Consider the following 20,107-nt stretch of genomic DNA (forward strand, 5'->3'; position numbering starts at 1 on the left):
TGATCTCGCGCTGACTCCATGATATAACTGGGTTATGAGTCTCTAACCAAGGTAATCCTAAAATTATCTGAAAATCCGCCTTGGGTAATACTAGAAACGAAAGCCACTTATAATGCAAGAAACTGGTTTGAAACCGGACAGGAACTGTCTCTTGAGAGATAAGATCTCCTCCAATAAGGCCATCGAGAGCTCAGACTTGGACAAGCTTGCACAACGGGTTCGTCTTGATGTTCAGCTGGGTAATGAGGGATCAATTAATGAGGGAGAATCAGTTAATGCTGGAACGACAAGAGAAGTTCCTTGGCAGTATACAGTGACTGGTATGAGAAAAGATTTTGAAATTAACCCTTTTGTGGGTACACTCACCACATTAGCATGTGAAGTCCTCCCCAGGTTTTGTGTCGGACCTTGCTGAAGAAGTCTTGTACAATTACGTCGGATATGATCAGATCCTCCGCAGTATAGACATAATCCACCGTGTAGATGATGCAGGCGTTCCTCTTGTGAAAGCCGCATAGTATCACACTGCATAGGCTCTGGAGGAAGACTAGGACAGGGAGTATGACTGAAACTTCGTACCGGGCGGAAAGAAAAACCAGCAACAGATTGACGCTTCACAATGTTTTGTCCTTGACCTGGAGTCTGGGGCCGTTTCTGAAGGAGTTGGTCTAGGCAGATTGATAAAGAGATTAGCTGATCCAGGGATAATCTGTCATCTCTACAGGCTAGTTCTGTAAGTATCTCCGGATTGAGACCATTCCAGAAAACATTTATTAATGCGGGTTCATTCCACCCACTCCCAGCCGCAATAGTCCAAAATTCTAACACATAAGCGGCGGCTGTTCGAGCTCCCTGCTTAAGAGTGAGAAGAATCTCACCGCAGGATTGTCCCTCATTAGCGTGGTCAAATACCTCACGGAATGTAGTGACAAATTCGGGGTATGTTTTATTGACAGTATTGTCCCAAATTGCGGTGGCCCACTCAAGTGCCTTACCTGATAGACGGGAGACCAGAAAAGCGATTTTTGCCTCATCATTACTGGGAGGCGAATTCTCAAATAATATTGAATATTGTAGTAAACACCCACAACATTTAACTGGATTACCCTCAAATATTTCCGGTTTACTGACAAAAAACGGGCTATAAGGTCATTCACACTCTCCAACACTTGTTTAAGTTGAAGCTGTTCAGCCACATAATTACTCAAATTAAAATAACTCATGTATGAGCGATTGTTATGTCATTTAAATGTTTTCTATGAAAAAAAAGAGCTAGCTAGAGTTAAACAGGTTAGGTATAAAGTTTGTCATTTGAAAAAATATAACGGTTCAATATCACATATAGCAGTTTATAGAATAACGTACTTAACATTAACGATGTTAACTACTTTTGGGCGATACCAAAATACTTATTTACCCGAAAATATAAGGTTAAATTGAAATACTTACGGGATGAAGCTGTTCCCTGAGGCCGGTGAGAGCTGCTCGCGCGCCGCGGTCACAGAAAAGAGCGCGAATCTTCATCGTTTTCTTCTTCTGTGTTTTTACAGCGGTTCGCTTCTGCCACCTTCCGTTTTCTCATTCAGCGTTCATTCTAAATTCTAAAAAAAAAAATTCTAAAATTCTAAAATATTACAATATAGAGCTTACCTATAACTGTATGGCATTTAACAAGTTAAAACAATGATTCTATTTATTTAACATTAATTACATTTATTTTCCAGACAGTTACCAGTATTTTCTTTTATTTTTAGATGTGGGCCACATATGATTAATACACAGTATAGTGTGCTAACTGCAACGGCAATCGCCTCGCCAGCCAACAGTGCCAACGTGCAGCCGGACTTGGGCCAGATACAGGGTGCAGCATTCACGCCGAGACAGCAGCCAGCCGACAGTGCCGAGCCTGAGCAGAATCTGCCCAAATCTACCTTGCTAGATGGGATATCATCAGCTTGCAATTTGTCATGTGGTGTGCCATTTCTGCCTGATGCTAATCCCTTCTAGATATTCCTTTCTCCATCTGCAACAAAATTGCTCAGATAAATACTGCACCCACCTCCATCTGTTCCTGGCGTATAAGTCCTTTTTGACAAATCTGCCTGGTGGGGGTAGAGGGACAGAGGATTTCATTGTGAGCAGGTGATTTGTTGTCAGTGGTTCTGGGCTTGTGGAATCATTTATACTAGTGAGAGGGTGGCTGTTTATAATGAATATGGCCTCATAAAAGAATGTCCTGAGAGTCTCCCAGCGCTCCCTGTGCTAGGACTGAACTTAACACACTCCTTGCTATGCGTATTTGTTGCTCCCAGACTTCCCTTATGTGACTTGTGTAGGGAACATTCATGCAAAAGTCACACTGTCGTTCCTCTAGAAATCTGATCGGATCTTATTTGTCTCACTGGTCCTCGGATAGCTGTGAAACACCTTAAGGCATTGATGAATGCGTCCGTAGTCATGTATTCCAGTAATTCAATGTGTACTGCTCTAGAGCAGAGACACATGAAGAGCAGGCCATACCGCTTTTGTTCCCTGCGTCCCTGCTTGGTGTGAAAGGGACAAAACAATCCATACCACATAACAAGAATGGCGGTGTAGGTTCGGTACAATCTGTAGGAAGATCTGCCATCCTTTACTGTTCTGTGGGTCTTTGAGCTCTTCTGCATGTGACACACTGCCTTACGTACAGGGGCTGGACAATGAAACTGAAACACCTGGTTTTAGACCACAATAATTTATTAGTATGGTGTAGGACCTCCTTTTGCGGCCAATACAGCATCAATTCATCTTGGGAATGACATATACAAGTCCTGCACAGTGGTCAGAGGGATTTTAAGCCATTCTTCTTGCAGGATAGTGGCCAGGTCACTATGTGATGCTGGTGGAGGAAAATGCTTCCTGACTCGCTCCTCCAAAACACCCCAAAGTGGCTCAATAATATTTAGATCTGGTGACTGTGCAGGCCATGGGAGATGTTCAACTTCACTTTCATGTTCATCAAACCAAGCAAGACTGCTGAAAGATGTGGGGAAAACAGTAAAGGTGGACTCATCCGAGAGCATGTTTCACATTGTCCACAGCCCAAGATTTGCAGTCCTTGCACCAATGAAACCGACGGTAGGCATTGGCATGAGTGACCAAAGGTTTGGCTATAGCAGCCTGGCCGTGTATATTGACCCTGTGGAGCACATTTAATTCTGCTGTGATTTGGGCAGCCGTGGTTTTAAGTTTTTTGGATACAATCCGGATTAGCACCTGAACATCCCTTTTAGACAGCTTCCTCTTGTGTCCACAGTCAATCCTGTTCGATGTGTTTCGTCCTTCTTGGTGGTATGCTGACATTACCCTGGATACCATGGCTCTTGATACATCACAAAGACTTGCTGTCTTGGTCACAGATCACAGATGCGCCAGCAAGACGTGCACCAACAATTTGTCCTCTTCTGAACTCTGGTATGTCACCCATAATGTTGTGTGCATTGCAATATTTTGAGCAAAACTGTGCTCTTACCCTGCTAATTGAACCTTCACACTCTGCTCTTACTGGTGCAATGTGCAATTAATGAAGATTGGCCAACAGGCTGGTCCAGTTTAGCCATGAAACACTAAAATGACAGGAATTTTTCAGTTTCATTGTCCATCCCCTGTAACTGTCCTGCTTTTCGAGTAATGTGTTCAGCACCTGTACTGTCTTGACTTCAGGATCACCCACCACCAGGTCTGGCATTCCTTGCTCAATATTAAGCACTCTTTCCCATAAGAATTTAGGTCCCTGGAACCAAACTCCTCGATAGGGGTTGGTCTCTCTCCTACTCAGGAGTTGCACAGGGTGAGAGGCGCTGGGCGGGTGTGGGGATACTCATAAGTCCCCGGCTGGCGCCTGTACAGCTGGAGTTTGTCCCAGTAAATGAGAGGGTCGCCTCAATGCGGCTCCGGCTTGCAGAGAGGAAAACTTTGACTGTTGTGTGTGCGTATGCACCGAACAGCAGCTCAGAGTATTCGGCCTTCTTAGAGGCAGTGACTGGAGTTCTAGAGGGGATTCCATGCACTGACTCTATTGTTTTACTCTGGGACTTCAATGCTTACGTTGGCAATGACTGGGAAACCTGGAGAGGAGTGATTGGGAGGAACAGACTGCCTGATCTAAACCCGAGTGGTGTGATGTTGTTGGACTTCTGTGCTAGCCATGGTTTGTCCATAACGAACACCATGTTCGAACATAAGATTGCTCATAAGTGTACTTGGTACCAGAGACAGAACTGGCAAACCCAAACGTATAGTGAGGGTGTGCTGGGAAAAGCTGGCAGATGACTCTGTCCGGATGGATTTCAACTCTCACCTCCGAGAGAACTTCTCACATGTTCCGGAGGAGGTAGGGGGAATGGAGTCTGAATGGACACTGTTCCGGACCTCCATCGTGGAAGCGGCTGCATGTAGCTGTGGTCAAAAGCTTGTCGGTGCCTGTTATGGCGGCAACCCAAGAACTCGTTGGTGGACACTGGGGGTGAGGGAAGCTGTCAAGCGGAAGAAGGAGGCTTTTCGAAATTGGCTAGCTCGGGGAACTTCAGATTCTCTGGATGGGTACCGGCAGGCAAAAAAGGCTGCAGCTGTTGCTGAAGCAAAATCCAGAGCATGGGAGGAGTTTGGAGAGGCCATTGAGAATGACTTCCGGGCGGCCTCAAAGAGGTTCTGGAAAACACTCTGACAGCTCAGGAGGGGGAGGGGGGACACTGTCCAAGCTGTGCTCAGCAAGGATGGTGAAACTCTGAACTCGACTGAGCGTATTGTTGGGCGTTGGAAGGAGCACTTTGAGGAACTCCTTAACCAGAGAGACATGCCTCCTGTGCAGGAGGTAGGGCCAGAAGTGTCTGGGGGGTCAGATTCCATTTCCTTGGCTGAAGTCACTGAGGTGGTGAAAAAGCTTCGCAGTGGCAAAGCTCCAGGAGTGGATGAGATTCGCCCAGAGTTACTGAAGGCATTCGATACTGTGGGGCTGTCTTGGATGACACGCCTATACAATATTGCATGGACCCGGGGAACGGTGCCTTTGGATTGGCAAACGGGTGGTGGTTCCTATTTTCAAAAAAGGGGACCGGAGAAAGTGTGCCAATTATCGTGGCATTACACTTCTCAGCCTCCCGGGGAAAGTCTATGCCAAGGTGCTGGAAAGGAGAATCCGTCCGATAGTCGAACCTAGGATTTTGGAGGAACAATGCAGATTTCGTCCTGGCCGTGGAACTATGGACCAACTCTTTACTTTTGCACAGATGATTGAGGGGGCATGGGAATTTTTTGCTACTCCACTCTACACATGCTTTGTGGATTTGGAGAAGGCATATGACCGTGTTCCCTGAGAGATTCTGTGGGAGGTGCTCCGAGAGTACGGGGTGCCAGGGTCGCTCCGGCGAGCCGTACGGTCCTTGTACTCTCAGAGTTTGAGTTGTGTTCGCATCCTTGGTAGTAAGTCAGGCTTGTTCAGTGTGGGCATTGGACTCCATCAGGGCTGTGCCTTATCTTCACTCCTGTTTCTAATATTCATGGACAGGGTGGCGCGGCGTAGCCTGGGGCAGGAGGGCTTCCGTCGAGGAGCTCAGGAGGTGGCATCTCTGCTTTTTGTGGACGATGTTGTTCTTCTGGCTTCTTTACACGGAGGCCTCCAGCGTTCACTTGAGCAGTTTGCAGCCGAGTGTGAAGCGGTCGGTATGCGGATCAGCACCTCCAAGTTTGAGGCCATGGTTATCTCCCAGAAACAGATGGCATGCTCCCTTCAGGTAAGGGGTGAGAACCTGCCCCAAGTGAAGGAGTTCAAGTATCTCGGTTTCTTGTTCACGAGTGATGGGAAGAGGGATGGTGAGATTGACCGTAGGATAGGTGCAGTGCCTGCAGTAATGCGGTCACTGTACCGCACCATTGTGGTGAAGAGAGAGCTGAGCCATAAAGCAAAGCTCTCAATTTACCGGTCAGTCTACGTTCCCACTCTCACCTATGGTCATGAGCTCTGGGTAATGACCAAAAGAACAAGATTGCGGATACAAGCGGCCGAAATCAGCTTTCTCCGACGGGTCGCTGGGCGTACTCTCCGTGATCGGGTGAGGAGCTAAGTGACTAGGGAGGAGCTCGGAGTAGAGTCGCTGCTCCTTCGCATTGAGAGAAGTCAGTTGAGGTGGTTTGGGCATTTGATCAGGATGCCTCCTGGACGCCTCCCACTGGAGGTATATCAGGCACGTCCAACTGGAAGGAGGCCCCGGGGTAGACCCAGGATACACTGGAGGGATTATATCTCCCGGCTGTCCTGGGAACGCCTTGGGATCCCCCAGGAGGAATTGGTGGATGTTGCAAGGGACAGAGACGTCTGGGCTTCTTTGCTCGCCCTGTTGCCACCGCAACCCTGAAATGGAGAAGCGGAAAAGAAAATGTATGTAATGTATGGATGTATGTAATTATATAAATGTTGAAGCGACCGTTAGGTTTTTGAATAGTTTACTTAGTGGCATTGGAACAACCAACACATATTTTGCAGTGTAACCTAAAAAATATAGTTGATAATGATTTTGTTTAAAAAAAATGTTGTTTGCTGCATAAAAACATTTAGTTACAATTTACTTTTTACTACTTTTTAATGCTTGTAAACATAATTGTTTAACAATAATGTCTTTATATAACAACATATTAAGAAGCTTTTAAAAAATTTTATATATTGTTGTAGTGGAGTATGGATCGAATAAAGAAATGAAAAGTTCTGAATGAAAGACTCTCCACTCTGAATAAGGATTTCTTGGGACAGGACCCCACATTCCACAAAATTGTGTGTGTGCAAACAGACTCTGCACCCCTCCCCACACACACACACAAACTCACGCACATCAAAGACTGACCAGGACGCCTGTCCATGACCCCCTCCTCTTCTCCATGAATGGAAAGATAACAAGCCAGTTTATGATGCTTTTAGGCAAAAAGAAGATCAAACAAAGTGGTGAAGACTGGGATTAACAACCCAGTTTTATTACGAGCGGCGTCAAGATGGCGACTGATTATCGTCTGCAAATCACACAGATGGCACACAGAATTGACCTTGCACTGAGCTCCTGAAAACCCGAGCCAAACCAAACGAATAACATGGACCAACAGCGACCCCAAGTGGACATTTGCGAAATCATGTTTCGCCCTGCTGCCGTCTAAATACATAACTGACTTAATTGAGTATTTATAAATATGTTTATGCAATATGTATGAATGTTACTCTCTGTTGTTCTCAAGTGAATGTCTACTAACTAATGAAGTGATGTGTATTACTGTTTCAATCATGAAGGAAAATTTCTGTCTCTGATTAGGAAAACGAATTAGTTTCTAACTTCTAGCATAATATTGTAGTGGGATGTAATCATAAAATACCCAAGATATATATACGTAGATATTTGATATTAATAAGAGCTACGCTCTTCTGCGACCCTCTTCTTTTTCCGCTACGCTCTTCTGCGACCCTCTTCGCTTTCCGCTACGCTCCTCACGTCGCGTTCTCTTCACTTCAAGTGCGACGCTCTTCCTTCTTCCTTACACCGACGAAACGACTCTTCAAAAGACTCTAAGAAGGACTTCACTCAACTTCCAAGGGACGCCTTGTGCTAGTTAGCAGTGTGATACAGAAACTACAGCGTAACGTCAAGTAACTCTCAGTAATCTTTCCTTTACTTATTTGTGTTCATGTTTTGTCGCCCAATCCAAGTTTAATCTCACGACTGATCAAAGCAGGGAAAACTTATTTTGGCCAGAATAAGATATCACCCCTGAGATTAGTTGATAGCGGATATGTTAGCGTTATACTCTGACTTCTGAGGGCATCGCTTCTGGGGACTTGAGTAACGAGCGAACGACTCTTAGACGCCCCCCTCACTTAGGGGACAATCCAGCCAGGCCAGCAGTTCTCTGTGAAGGGAATTCCCCCGACTGACGTCACACCGTCTAAGGCCAAGAGTGTCTGACTCACCCTGGAAGGAATTCACTCCCTAACGAGCCTACCTTCAGTGACACGGGGAGGACAAGAAGCAAAGACCCGGAGAACGGAGATTGAATTGTTGGACCCAACAGCTTGGTGATAACTTGGTGACTGGAGATTGGTGATTACTCACTTTTAAGAAGCTGATGCCTAATTAAGTCTCTTGATAAATGTATACATTAATTAAATCTCATTTAGCAACACATTAGTCAAGTCATATCGCCTAGCTTTAAATTCGAAACAGTTTGACCTGCGTTGATCTAGTGAGAATTCCTAAGATCGTGCTATGTCTAGTAAATAGTCTCTTTTCTCTTAATAAAATATTCCCATTATTTGAAATAACAGTGTGTGGAGTCTGTTCATTAAAAGTCTGAAAATCTTGAAGAACTCACGTAGCGATGACAGTATTCACTCTCTAAATACTTGTTAATGTTTTTGTCATTTAAGTCAATCATAACAATAACAGCTATTATCATTAGTCAAAATGTCATTAATCAGAACGAGTTCGAATAAGGTCAAATGCTTAAAATACAAGGGCGGCACGGTGGCACAGCAGGTAGTGTCGCAGTCACACAGCTCCAGGGGCCTGGAGGTTGTGGGTTCGATTCCCGCTCCGGGTGACTGTCTGTGAGGAGTTGGTGTGTTCTCCCCGTGTCCGCGTGGGTTTCCTCCGGGTGCTCCGGTTTCCTCCCACGGTCCAAAAACACACGTTGCAGGTGGATTGGCGACTTGAAAGTGGCCGTAGGTGTGAATGTGTGTGTGTCTGTGTTGCCCTGTGAAGGACTGGCGTCCCCTCCAGGGCGTATTCCCGCCTTGCGCCCGATGATTCCAGGTAGGCTCTGGACCCCCCGCGACCCTAAATTGGATAAGCGGTTACAGATAATGGATGGATGGATGGATGGCTTAAAATACAATATATAAATATATATCTATATATATTTCATATATATATATGTCACTACATTGTTTATATATTTTGTTTACATCTAAATAAGTTCAACATGAATACAATATTTACAATGTTTACATGGTTGATAACTTAGTAGTTCTTACTGTTTTTTAATAACAATAATTTGTAACAGTCACCAACAATAACACACAAATAACTATGGGTGCCAAAGAAACCATCTGGCAAAAGCCAAGCAACTACATATCATCATTGAGAAACCCCCAGAGACACCTTTGTAATCACCTTTTCAGTCCAATTCATATGAACAACCTGTAACACCTTGGCCATAGACAAGCAACTATAGCAACCTTAAAGAAACACTCTATAGCACCCTCTTAGGACCACCTTAGCATCAACCGGGGACACCCGAAATACTATTACCATAGCAACCAACTAAAATACCACAGCAATCAAATAATAAAAACTATTTTACCCTGTCTGGAATGTCTTAGTAACACGGGAAACCACGTGAGCTGCGAAAATAGCTTAAAAATAATTTTTAAAGCAATGGTTTAAAAAACATAAAAATTACTAATCGTCTCGAAATGCTCTGTGTTGTCGTGTATAAAGCTTTTATTTTGAAAGGCGCCATATTGTCAATGGCCTGTGGAAATAGCACTATGTGTTCGCAAACAGCGAGACTCAAACTTTAAATACGTTGATATTCGCAGTTTCTCTGGAATATATTTATTATGGTAATATGTTCCTGTAGCTCTTCTTACTGCAGGTAAACACAATTTACCAAATGAAAAAAGGTACTGTTTGTGATTTTAAGTAACGTAGGACTCTTACTGACATTACACCGATGTATTAGGGATAATATCAGGCTGGTTGAGAAATTCTGTTTCTTTTGTACGATAAAACGTTACCAGACAGACTTATATTAAATGTAAACATAGGTTTTATCGCTTTAGGAAAATAACTAATTGGACAAAGGGTGGCACGGTGGTGCAGCAGGTAGCGTCACAGTCACACAGATCCAGGGACTGGAGGTTGTGGGTTCGATTCTGGTGACTGTCTGTGAGGAGTGTGGTGTGTTTTCCCTGTGTCCGCATGGGTTTCCTCCGGGTGACTGTCATTAAAAGAAGAATGTGGGTGCACTGCGTGACTGACTGGGAGGAGTTAGTGTGTTCTCTGTGTGTCTGCGTGGGTTTCCTCCCACGGTCCAAGAACACATGTTGGTAGGTGGAATGACGACTCAAAATTGTCCACAGGTGTGAGTAAATTTGTGAGTGTGTGTGGCCCTGCAAAGGTCTGGCGCCCCCTCCAGGGTGTGTTCCCACCTTGCACCTAGTGCTTCCGGGTAGACTCCTGAATTCAATAATTGGTTACAGACAATGAATGAATGAATGAATGACATTTTAAATAAAAATATTCAATTATCCTTTTTGCTTTTGTCAGTTAAATACAGCTTCAAGAGAATTAACCACAGATTCTTATTTTAATTTCTTTTTACAACGTGTCTGGAATTGGGGTTCATAAATTCTCATACATCAGTTTCTTATCATTTAGGAGATGTGAGGTTCTTACAACAGTGACAAGCCACCAAGTTATGACGTAACTTAGAATATTGTAAAGACAATTCAAGACACGGATGTCCAAACCTGCTCTTTTCTGTTGTGGAAGCATATATTGAAATCTTGGAGAGGTACATGCTGTTATTTTAACAAGACATGCCAGGCCTCATTCTATACAAGGTACTATAACCGTGTGGCTCTTTATCTGACTTTTGGTGTTTCATGCATCAAATTTGGCGAAAAAAAATATCAAGATGGTCGGTGAAAAAATTTAAATATTTTCTTTATAACTTGTAAGTTAAATGGAGTTTCAAGAGAACAAACTCATCATTATATTTTTTACTGGAAGAAGACGAGGAGCCGGCGTGGTTGTGGGGTGTTAATCTTTGTTATGAGAAAGTGAGGGGAGAGGAGTGGTTTTTATAAGGTGTGTGACAATAGAAAGGAGGAGTCTGGGAGAGGTCCTTCTCTCAAATTTTAAATATGTCATAACCCCATAAAATGATACACAAAAAACAAAATAATTTATTATTCATAAATCATATATTTGCCTTTCTCTATATAGAAACAACAGAAGGATAATTATTTGAAAGCTAAATGAATACGGTTTTGCCATTTATTTAACCAGTGTAAAATGTGCTTGAATGGCTGTATAGGGGGAAAATGTGTTTTTAAAGCATATTAATTAAACATTTCCTTGCAGTAAACTTTATACAAGTTTTAGAGTAAGCATCCCCCTACAGTTGGTTATCAGTGTAGTTTCAGTGTAGTTTCATCAGTGTTGTATCTGTGGAAACTCAACATGTTTGGGCTTGTGTTATAAGTCACATTTCTGTATTCTCACACCTTTTTTGAGGTGTGGGTATAGTCTCCAGGATAGCCTAACCCAGTCTGCTGCTGGAAAAATGGTGTTCCCTGCCTCTGCTGGAACAACCAACATGTATTTTGCAATATAACCTAAAAATATAGTTGATTATGATTTCGTTTGTTTGCTGCGTAAAAACATTTAAAATATTTTTACTACTTTTTAATGCTCATAAACATAATTGTTTAACAATAATGCCTTCATATAACAAAATATTAACAAGCTTTGAAATATTTTTTATATATTGTTAATTACTATATTTAGTTTAAATCTAAATAAATTCAACATGAATACAATATTTACAATTTTATATGGTTGATAACTTAGTAGTTCTTACTGTTTTTTAATAACAATAATTTGTAACAGTCACCAACAATAACACACAAATAATTATGGGTGCCAAAGAAATCATCTGGCAAAAGCCAAGCAACTACATATCATCATTGAGAAACCCCCAGAGACACCTTTGTAATCACCTTTTCAGTCCAATTCATATGAACAACCTGTAACACCTTGGCCATAGACAAGCAACTATAGCAACCTTAAAGAAACACTCTATAGCACCCTCTTAGGACCACAGCATCAACCGGTGACACCCGAAATACTATTACCATAGCAACCAACTGACATACCACAGCAATCAAATAACTAAAACAATTTTACCCTTTCAGGAATGTCTGGGTAACACGGGAAACCACGTGAGCTGCGAAAATTGTTTAAAAAGTATTTTTAAAGCAATGGTTTAAAAAACATAAAAACTATTAATCATCTCGAAATGCTCTGTGTCGTCGTGTGTGAAATTTGTATTTTGAAAGACGTCATATTGTCTATGGCCTGTGGAAATAGCACTATGTGTTCACAAACAGCGAGACTCAAAATGTAAATACGTTGATATTCGCCGTTTCTCAGGAATATGTTTATTATGATAATATGTTCCTGTAACTCTTCTTACTGCAGGTAAACACAATTTACCAAAAGAAAAAAAAATACTGTCTCATTTTGAATAATGTGGGACTCTTATTGACATTACACCGATGTATTATGAATAATATCAGGCCAGAGGAGGAAATCTGTTTCTTTTGTACAATAAAACGTTACCAGACAGACTTATATTGTAAACATAGCTTTTACCACTTTAGGAAAATAACTAATAGGACAATCCTCTCCAGGCTTAGACATATTTATCCAAGCAGTATGTTATTATTCTAGGTGTCGACGAAACTCGAATTTAACGTAGTGTAGCTGGTTAAGCAGTAAAGGGGTTTCCTTCCTAAAATTAGCATTTGCTGTCTTATATGTCCTATAACTTTGCTAGGGATAATATTCTAGCACCCAAATGCAGATAGATTTCACGTTTTTATTCGGTTTGTGCCTGTTTTCTTACTACAGTATCCAGAATTTATTGCAAAGATTCATCACACAGCTTTCAGAAATAATACGTCCTTATTAATAGTGTAAAAACTATGTCGGATAATACATAAATATATTTGGCGTCCTAACAATAACACAAACCAGGAGACTGTTCAAAATAGCAAGACTTCTGACTTAAAACTGTAGACTCGGGGCTAAACAGTTTTGTGTTGTTAAGGTTTTAAACATTGACCAAAGTGGGACTTTAATCAAAACACTGAGGACTGTCCAGTAAGAAGGCCTTTCGCTTTGGACACATCTGATGTGAGATAAGAAATTATCTTGATAAATTGAGAAATCATGCTTTGTGAAATGCCTTCTTGGCAGCAGAGACTAGACCCAAGTTAACAGTCGGTATGACTGTGATGTTTTGTTTCTGCTTTTGCATCGTCCGTTATCTTTATTAATTTTCATTAATTTTACAGATTATATAATGTTCATATTTTGTCACCTCCCTCACATATTGTTTTCTTTGCTCTAACGTTCCGTTATTTGTGACATAAAACTATGACATTCTACCGAACAAAGTTTACCAATACATTCTCAAGGCCCTGGTGTTTTTGAGAAACTTGGGGCTCTTGTGGTTATTACACTGATGTATTTGCTATTGTTGCAGGCAGTAAATTCTTGTGTATGTTCATGTGTATCAGACTGATTATATTACAGTGAAAGACACATTTTACCGTTTTAGGGAAATGTAACTGATTAGTTCATCTTTTCTAGGCTTAGGAACTGCTAACAATGACTGCTGTTTTTATCTTACATTTCAGAGACTTCGAAAAAAAAAGACTCTACATACTGTGTAGAGATGATATTCTGTAATACACCAATGCAAACAAAATGAATGATTATCTTATTTTTATTTATTATTTTATCTTGTCATGCTTTCGTCCATTAGTGTTTTCTTATGAAAGTACCCAGTTTAGATCAGTTGTTAACATACTTTAATTGTTCTCAGAAATCCTTGTAGTTCTCTTTTCATTAGCTTTTTAAAAATGTCTCCTGCTCTCTACATTGTAAGAACATTTCACAATGAAGGGATCAGTAGCTTTGACGCTAAATTTAACATCATATATTAACATACAAATCCCATTTTCAGGAAAGTTGGAACATTTTGTAAAATGCTCTTTACAATCAAAACAAGGCTCAAATTTTGTGAGAAAATTATCAGATAGTTAAAAAACCGGTGTTTAGTGCAATCTTTCAATATATTTCATCTTTGAATGTGACACTGCAAAAAATATTGAGGTAATCCACAGAGAAATGCCTATGTGTTTAGAACAACACTACTGAAGCGCATGCTTAGAGCACTCAGACAGCATGGTATGTCAAACTGTCAGGTTACCATTATAAATGAATCCAAATGGACTTGGGATGACCTTGGAAATCCCGTGCCACACAACACAGTCCACAGCTACATCAAAGACAGTAGAAACACATGATTGGGATACACAAGCCCATGTTTCAGCATCCATTATCTGTAACCGCTTATCCAATTTAGGGTTGCGGGGGGTCCAGAGCCTACCTGGAATCATCGGGCGCAAGGCGGGAATACATCCTGGAGGGGACGCCAGTCCTTCACAGGGCAACACAGACACACACACATTCACTCACACACTCACACCTACGGACACTTTCGAGTCGCCAATCCACCTGCAACGTGTGTTTTTGGACTGTGGGAGGAAACCGGAGCACCCGGAGGAAACCCACGCGGACACGGGGAGAACACACCAACTCCTCACATACAGTCACCCGGAGCTGGAATCGAACCCACAACCTCCATGTTTTTTTTTATAAAAAATGAAAGTCATGTGTTCAGTTCTAATGACAAAAAGGACCATCCAGACTGTAATGGATGCAAAAGCCAACATCTCTCATGATGTGGGGGGTGCATCAGTGATGACAGCATAGGTGACTTTTTATTATATAAGAAGTTTCCATTGATATGAAGGCAATCTTTGGGTTTTAGAGAGATACATGTCTTATCAAGACAATGCCAGGCCTCATTCTGTTCTTGCTTTAACAACATGGATTTCTACACACAGAATGCCTCTGCTTAACTGACCTGCCTGCCATACACATCAGTCTCCTATGACACATCATGAAAAGCAGAACCAGGCAGTGGTGACCATGGACTTTTGAACAGCTGAAGTCTTGTCTCAAGCAAGAAAACACAAGAACTCCACCTGAAATCTTTAACTCTTCAGTTCACAGCTGATAAAGCAGTGTAATTAAAAAGAAAGGTGATGTAACGTAGTCTTAAACATGCCTTGGTCCCAACTTTTTTCAGAGTGTGTTGCAGGCATCAAATTTGGTGGTGCAGCAGGTAGTGTCACTGTCACACAGCTCCAGGGTCCTTGGGTTTTGGGTTTGAGCTCTGCTCTGCGTGACTGACTGGGAGTTTAGTGTGTTCTCTGTGTGTCTGTGGGGGTTTCCTCCGGGTGCTCCAGTTTCCTCCCACGGTCCAAAAACACATGTTGGTAGGTGGATTGATGATTCAAAATTGTCCACAGGTGTGAGTAAATTTGTGAGTGTGTGTGGCCCTGCGAAGGACTGGCGCCCCCTCCAGGGTGTGTTCTCACCTTGCGCCTAGTGCTTCCAGGTTTACTCCTGAATTCAATAATTGGTTACAGACAATGAACGAATGAATGAATGACATTTTAAATAAAAATATTCAATTATCCTTTTTGCTTTTGTTAGTTAAATACAGCTTCAAGAGAATTAACCACATGTTCTTATTTTAATTTCTTTTTACGTGTCTGGAAATGGGGTTCATACATTCTCATACATCAGTTTCTTATCATTTAGGAGATGTGAGGTTCTTACAACAGTGACAAGCCACCAAGTTATGACGTAACTTAGAATATTGTAAAGACAATTCAAGACACGGATGTCAAACCTGCTCCTGAAGAACTGTTACCTCTTGAGTTTATTTACATTTAATTGGGGTGTTAATCCCTTCTTTACAAATGTAGATCAGACTTCATACTATTGCTATATTAACCAAAGAATTAAAGCAGGCCTGCTCACAATGTCCATCCCCCTCCTCATTCATCAAACAATTTCACTACAAACTATGTTATTAACATTCTCGTCCTTATGAATACATCAAATAAACAACAAATGTCTTACAGATCATCCATGTCTGGTTTAGGGAATACTACGTATCAGTTGATATTTTTGTTCCTGGGATCACCCTATAGCTGCAGAGTGGAATTCACTTTTACAGCACTGCCCTGAAATCAAGGGAGAGGGGGTTCCTACTCTCCTCCAAGAGTCACATAGTGCAGTTTCTGCAGTGCTGAACCCACAGCAACAGCTGAGGCTCTACTCTCCCTTTTACAGCTCAGTGAAGCATCACAATTAATTTGAAGCTGTAATTTTAAGGCAAAAATACTACCTAGTATTCCTTTAACACAGAACCTAAATAATGTCTGTTCCACTTATTGTCTGCAAGCTGCATCACCGTAACTCACCAAAGAATCAATTTTGTAATTATTTGGACAACATTATGTTCTTAATAATTAATAATTACTTCATAAACAACATGGTTTGCTGTTACGATTAACCTATGTTAAAAGGACAGTGTGATATTTTTTTTATTCTGTTGTTATATAACTCAAACCCATCATAAGTTATGCTCCTTATCTGTGATCTAAACGTGACCCAGAAGATCAAATAATTCAAGTTCTTCCAGAGCGCACTAGAGCCAGGTGGAGTACATTAAAACAGGTGTGGATTATGCCAGGCTTGGTATATGAAATCAGGCACAGCAGTTCAGGCCAGGGCAAGAAGTAGAAATCCAGGAGCTGATTTGGGGATCCTGGTCCACGATATGGAATCAAATCTGCTAAAATTTACAGAAAATAAATGCATCTTCCATTTGTGGTTCTGAGCCTGTATAAGCAGCCTTTTTAAACAACTCCACATTACTCCATTTATTCACAAAATAAACCTCTCAAAGATGCCTCCAGAGACACATGTTGTTTATAAACGGAGGAGTATTGTACTCAATGTGATATTTATACAAACTTCTGAGGAATATGTTTTTAAAGGTTTGTGTACTGACTGTAAGTAGCTGCTGTACGCACAAAAGAACCTGTTTTAAGAAGCTCCAAAATATATTGGTTTACTCCAGGTCACCATTAAGAACACGCAAAGCCTTTTGCAAGTGCAAGCAGGAGTCTTCAAACTCAAGTAAAGAAGAATGCAAAATGGACAAACTTAAATCTGCAACAAAGGAGTATTTCCCCTGTTAAAACACAGATTTAAAACCATATTTAATGCAGGAATGCTTTAAATAGCACAGCTGGTGAAGCAGACATTTGCCTCAACATGGCCAGTCATGAGCTACGTAGATCTTGTCCCCTGTTTCCCTGTGGACAAAAAAATAAATAAATAAAAGAGAGAGGATGAGTGCTAGGTGTTTTTTCAATAACGTTTGCAAAGCAAAATGTTTTTATTCCAACTCATTTTATTTGAACATTTAAAGACCTCTGAAATTAATTCTTAAAAGAAGAAATAAAGTTTTTTTCTTTTGCTCTTTGACTAGTTAAGTTCATGTGCATTTATATGACCAGTTCCAGCCTCAATTCTGCCACTTAAAGGAACACACTGTAATACTTAAAATTACAGCTTCAAATCATTGTGATGCTTCGCTGACCTGTAATATCTGTCAGTGCTCTCCTTTACTGCAGACTACAATTTGAATGTGTGCCAGTATTCGTTTTAGAAACACTAATTAGAAAGTAATTATTTCCATCATGCCACAGTTCACCAAAAACACTACATGTTTATGATCTGTTCAGCTATTAAACAAAAAACTGTTTTGTGTCATATGTGTGGTTTGTTTATATGCTACTATTAAGTAAAATCTGGTTAAACATCCAAGTGTGGTGATTCTTTCACTTTTGCCAGAGGTAGTATATTTCTTCTCTTTTTTAATTTATAATTATTTTGGTTATAATTATTGGGATGCTGGTCTTCAAAAGAACCAGTTTAGCATTTGACTTTAAATATAAAACCTTTTGGTCAATCCTTTACACCATCAATGCATTACAAAATCTGTAACAGCATTATGTCGAGAGATGGAAATATATTACATTTACTTATGCATTCAAAGATAAACAATGCCAGTGAGCAGAGCAACGTTTGATAACTCTGATATCATTCAGGAACAATGGTTTCCAATAAGTAATTTACATTTATTGAAGTTTTAAATTCAACACTTAGAAATTGTGGATTAAATATGAAGGCTCTGTAGAGGGTGTGACCTTCTCACTTTGGCTAAATCTGATGTTGCTCCCTAGTCCCTATACAGTGCATTTAGCTCACTGGCTCAAAGGGGCCATTAAAAACATTTTCTTAGTGCACTGTAAATGGAGTAATTAGTCTTTTGAGATTAGAAATGTATAAAGTTAAAAAAATGCTGGCATTTTACCAAAAGACCACATAGTTTACTACTAGTTTACGATTTGAAAATGACTCAAACAAGATTTTTTTTTGAGGACTTACCAGATTTTCCTACAGAGTTCACATTCGTTGCTGTAGGTTATCCCATCAGAGCCACACACAGGTTTTAAAATCAGTGGACATGCGGGGAGATGGTAAATCTCACAGTTCGGCTGCAAAAAAAACCAACAGACTGTAAACTCTAAAACACACACATGAACATGAAGAGTTAAGAAATTTGTTAACTCACCGGTCTCCTCTTTTTCCCAGCTGCGACTACATTTGTCAACGCTGTGAAGGCAAAGGGAACCAACTCACGTTATTTATATTATTACTTAACCTTCCCAAATAGTCTAACATTCATAATGATCTAAAATCTCACAGAATTAAACTTTGTTTCATGTTGATAACTAGCTAATTAAAGGGTCTGAATTAAATCTATCATATAACCATTGCAATACTCACCAACCACGCAGAGAAGGACGAAAACAACACGGAGAATCATGATGCACTGTCACTGAAATGCGAACTGTGAGGGAGAACCGCTCACCTTTTATTATTATATCTCCCACCACAGGACGAGGAGCCGGCGTGGTTGTGGGGTGTTAATCTTTGTTATGAGAAATTGAGAGGAGAGGAGTGGTTTTTATAAGTTGTGTGACAATAGAAAGGAGAAGTCTGGGAGTGGTCCTTCTCTCAAATTTTAAATATGTCATAATCCCATAAAATGATACACAAAAAAAATAAATAAATAAAAAATAAAATAACATAAGAACTTATTATTCATAAATCATATATTTGTCTTTCTCTATATAGAAACAACAGAAGGATCTTTCCCAAAGCTAATTATTTGAAAGCTAAATGAATACGGTTTTGCCATTTATTTAACCAGTGTAAAATGTGCTTGAATGGCTGGGGGGAATATGTGTTTTTAACGCATATTAATTAAACATTTCCTTGCAGTCATTACATTAAATATTATTAGCTGACGTATTCACTCAGGTGTGTACAAGAACGTCACTAACCTGTGCTGGAAGAATGGTTAAGCTTAATGAATAAAAAAGTTAAACTTAATGTGTATTTGATGCTGAAAAGTATTTAGTTTATAAATGTATAGAACAGGTCTAAAGAATAATAAAAACATTAGTAATTATGTAAGTGTTGAAGCGACCGTTAGGTTTTTGAATAGTTTACTTAGTGGCATTGGAACAACCAACACATATTTTGCAATGTAACGTAAAAATATAGTTGATAATGATTTCATTTTTAAAAATTGTTGTTTTCTGCATAAAAACTTTTAGTTATAATTTACTTTTTACTACTTCTTAATGCTTGTAAACATAATTGTTTAACAATAATGCCTTTATATAACAAAATATTAACAAGCTTTTAAATATTTTTATATATTGTTTATATATATTGTTTACATCTAAATAAGTTCAACATGAATACAGCATTTACAATGTTTATATGGTTGATAACTTAGTAGTTCTTACTGTTTTTTAATAACAATAATTTGGAACAGTCACCAACAATAACACACAAATAACTATGGGTGCCAAAGAAACCATCTGGCAAAAGCCAAGCAACTACATATCATCATTGAGAAACCCCCAGAGACACCTTTGTAATCACCTTTTCAGTCCAATTCATATCAACAACCTGTAACACCTTGGTCATGGGCAAGCAACTATAGCAACCTTAAAGAAACACTCTATTGCACCCTCTTAGGACCACAGCATCAACCGGGGACACCCGAAATACTATTACCATAGCAACCAACTTTAATCCCACAGCAACCAAATAACAAAAACAAATTTACCCTGTCTGGAATGTCTTAGCAACACTGAAAACCACGTGAGCTGCGAAAATAGCTTAAAAAGTATTTTTTAAAGCAATGGTTTTTAAAAAACATATAAAAA

At 40.3% G+C, this 20,107-nt stretch overlaps 1 protein-coding gene across 1 annotated transcript; it reads right to left on the minus strand.

Moving 5' to 3' along the window:
* Window positions 1-16,346: 16,346 nt before the first annotated feature.
* Window positions 16,347-19,936, minus strand: LOC136673879 (serine protease inhibitor Kazal-type 2-like). Its single transcript, XM_066649636.1, has 5 exons — window positions 19,821-19,936; window positions 18,651-18,795; window positions 18,436-18,476; window positions 18,249-18,358; window positions 16,347-17,110 (listed from the first exon to the last, which is right to left on the minus strand). The coding sequence occupies exons 2-5, from the start codon at window positions 18,688-18,690 to the stop codon at window positions 17,065-17,067; spliced, it is 237 nt and encodes a 78-aa protein (XP_066505733.1). The 5' UTR covers window positions 18,691-18,795; window positions 19,821-19,936; the 3' UTR covers window positions 16,347-17,064.
* Window positions 19,937-20,107: the final 171 nt, after the last annotated feature.

This window comes from Hoplias malabaricus, chromosome 17 (genome assembly GCF_029633855.1).
Source record: "Hoplias malabaricus isolate fHopMal1 chromosome 17, fHopMal1.hap1, whole genome shotgun sequence".
NCBI classification, from domain to species: Eukaryota; Metazoa; Chordata; class Actinopteri; order Characiformes; family Erythrinidae; genus Hoplias; species Hoplias malabaricus.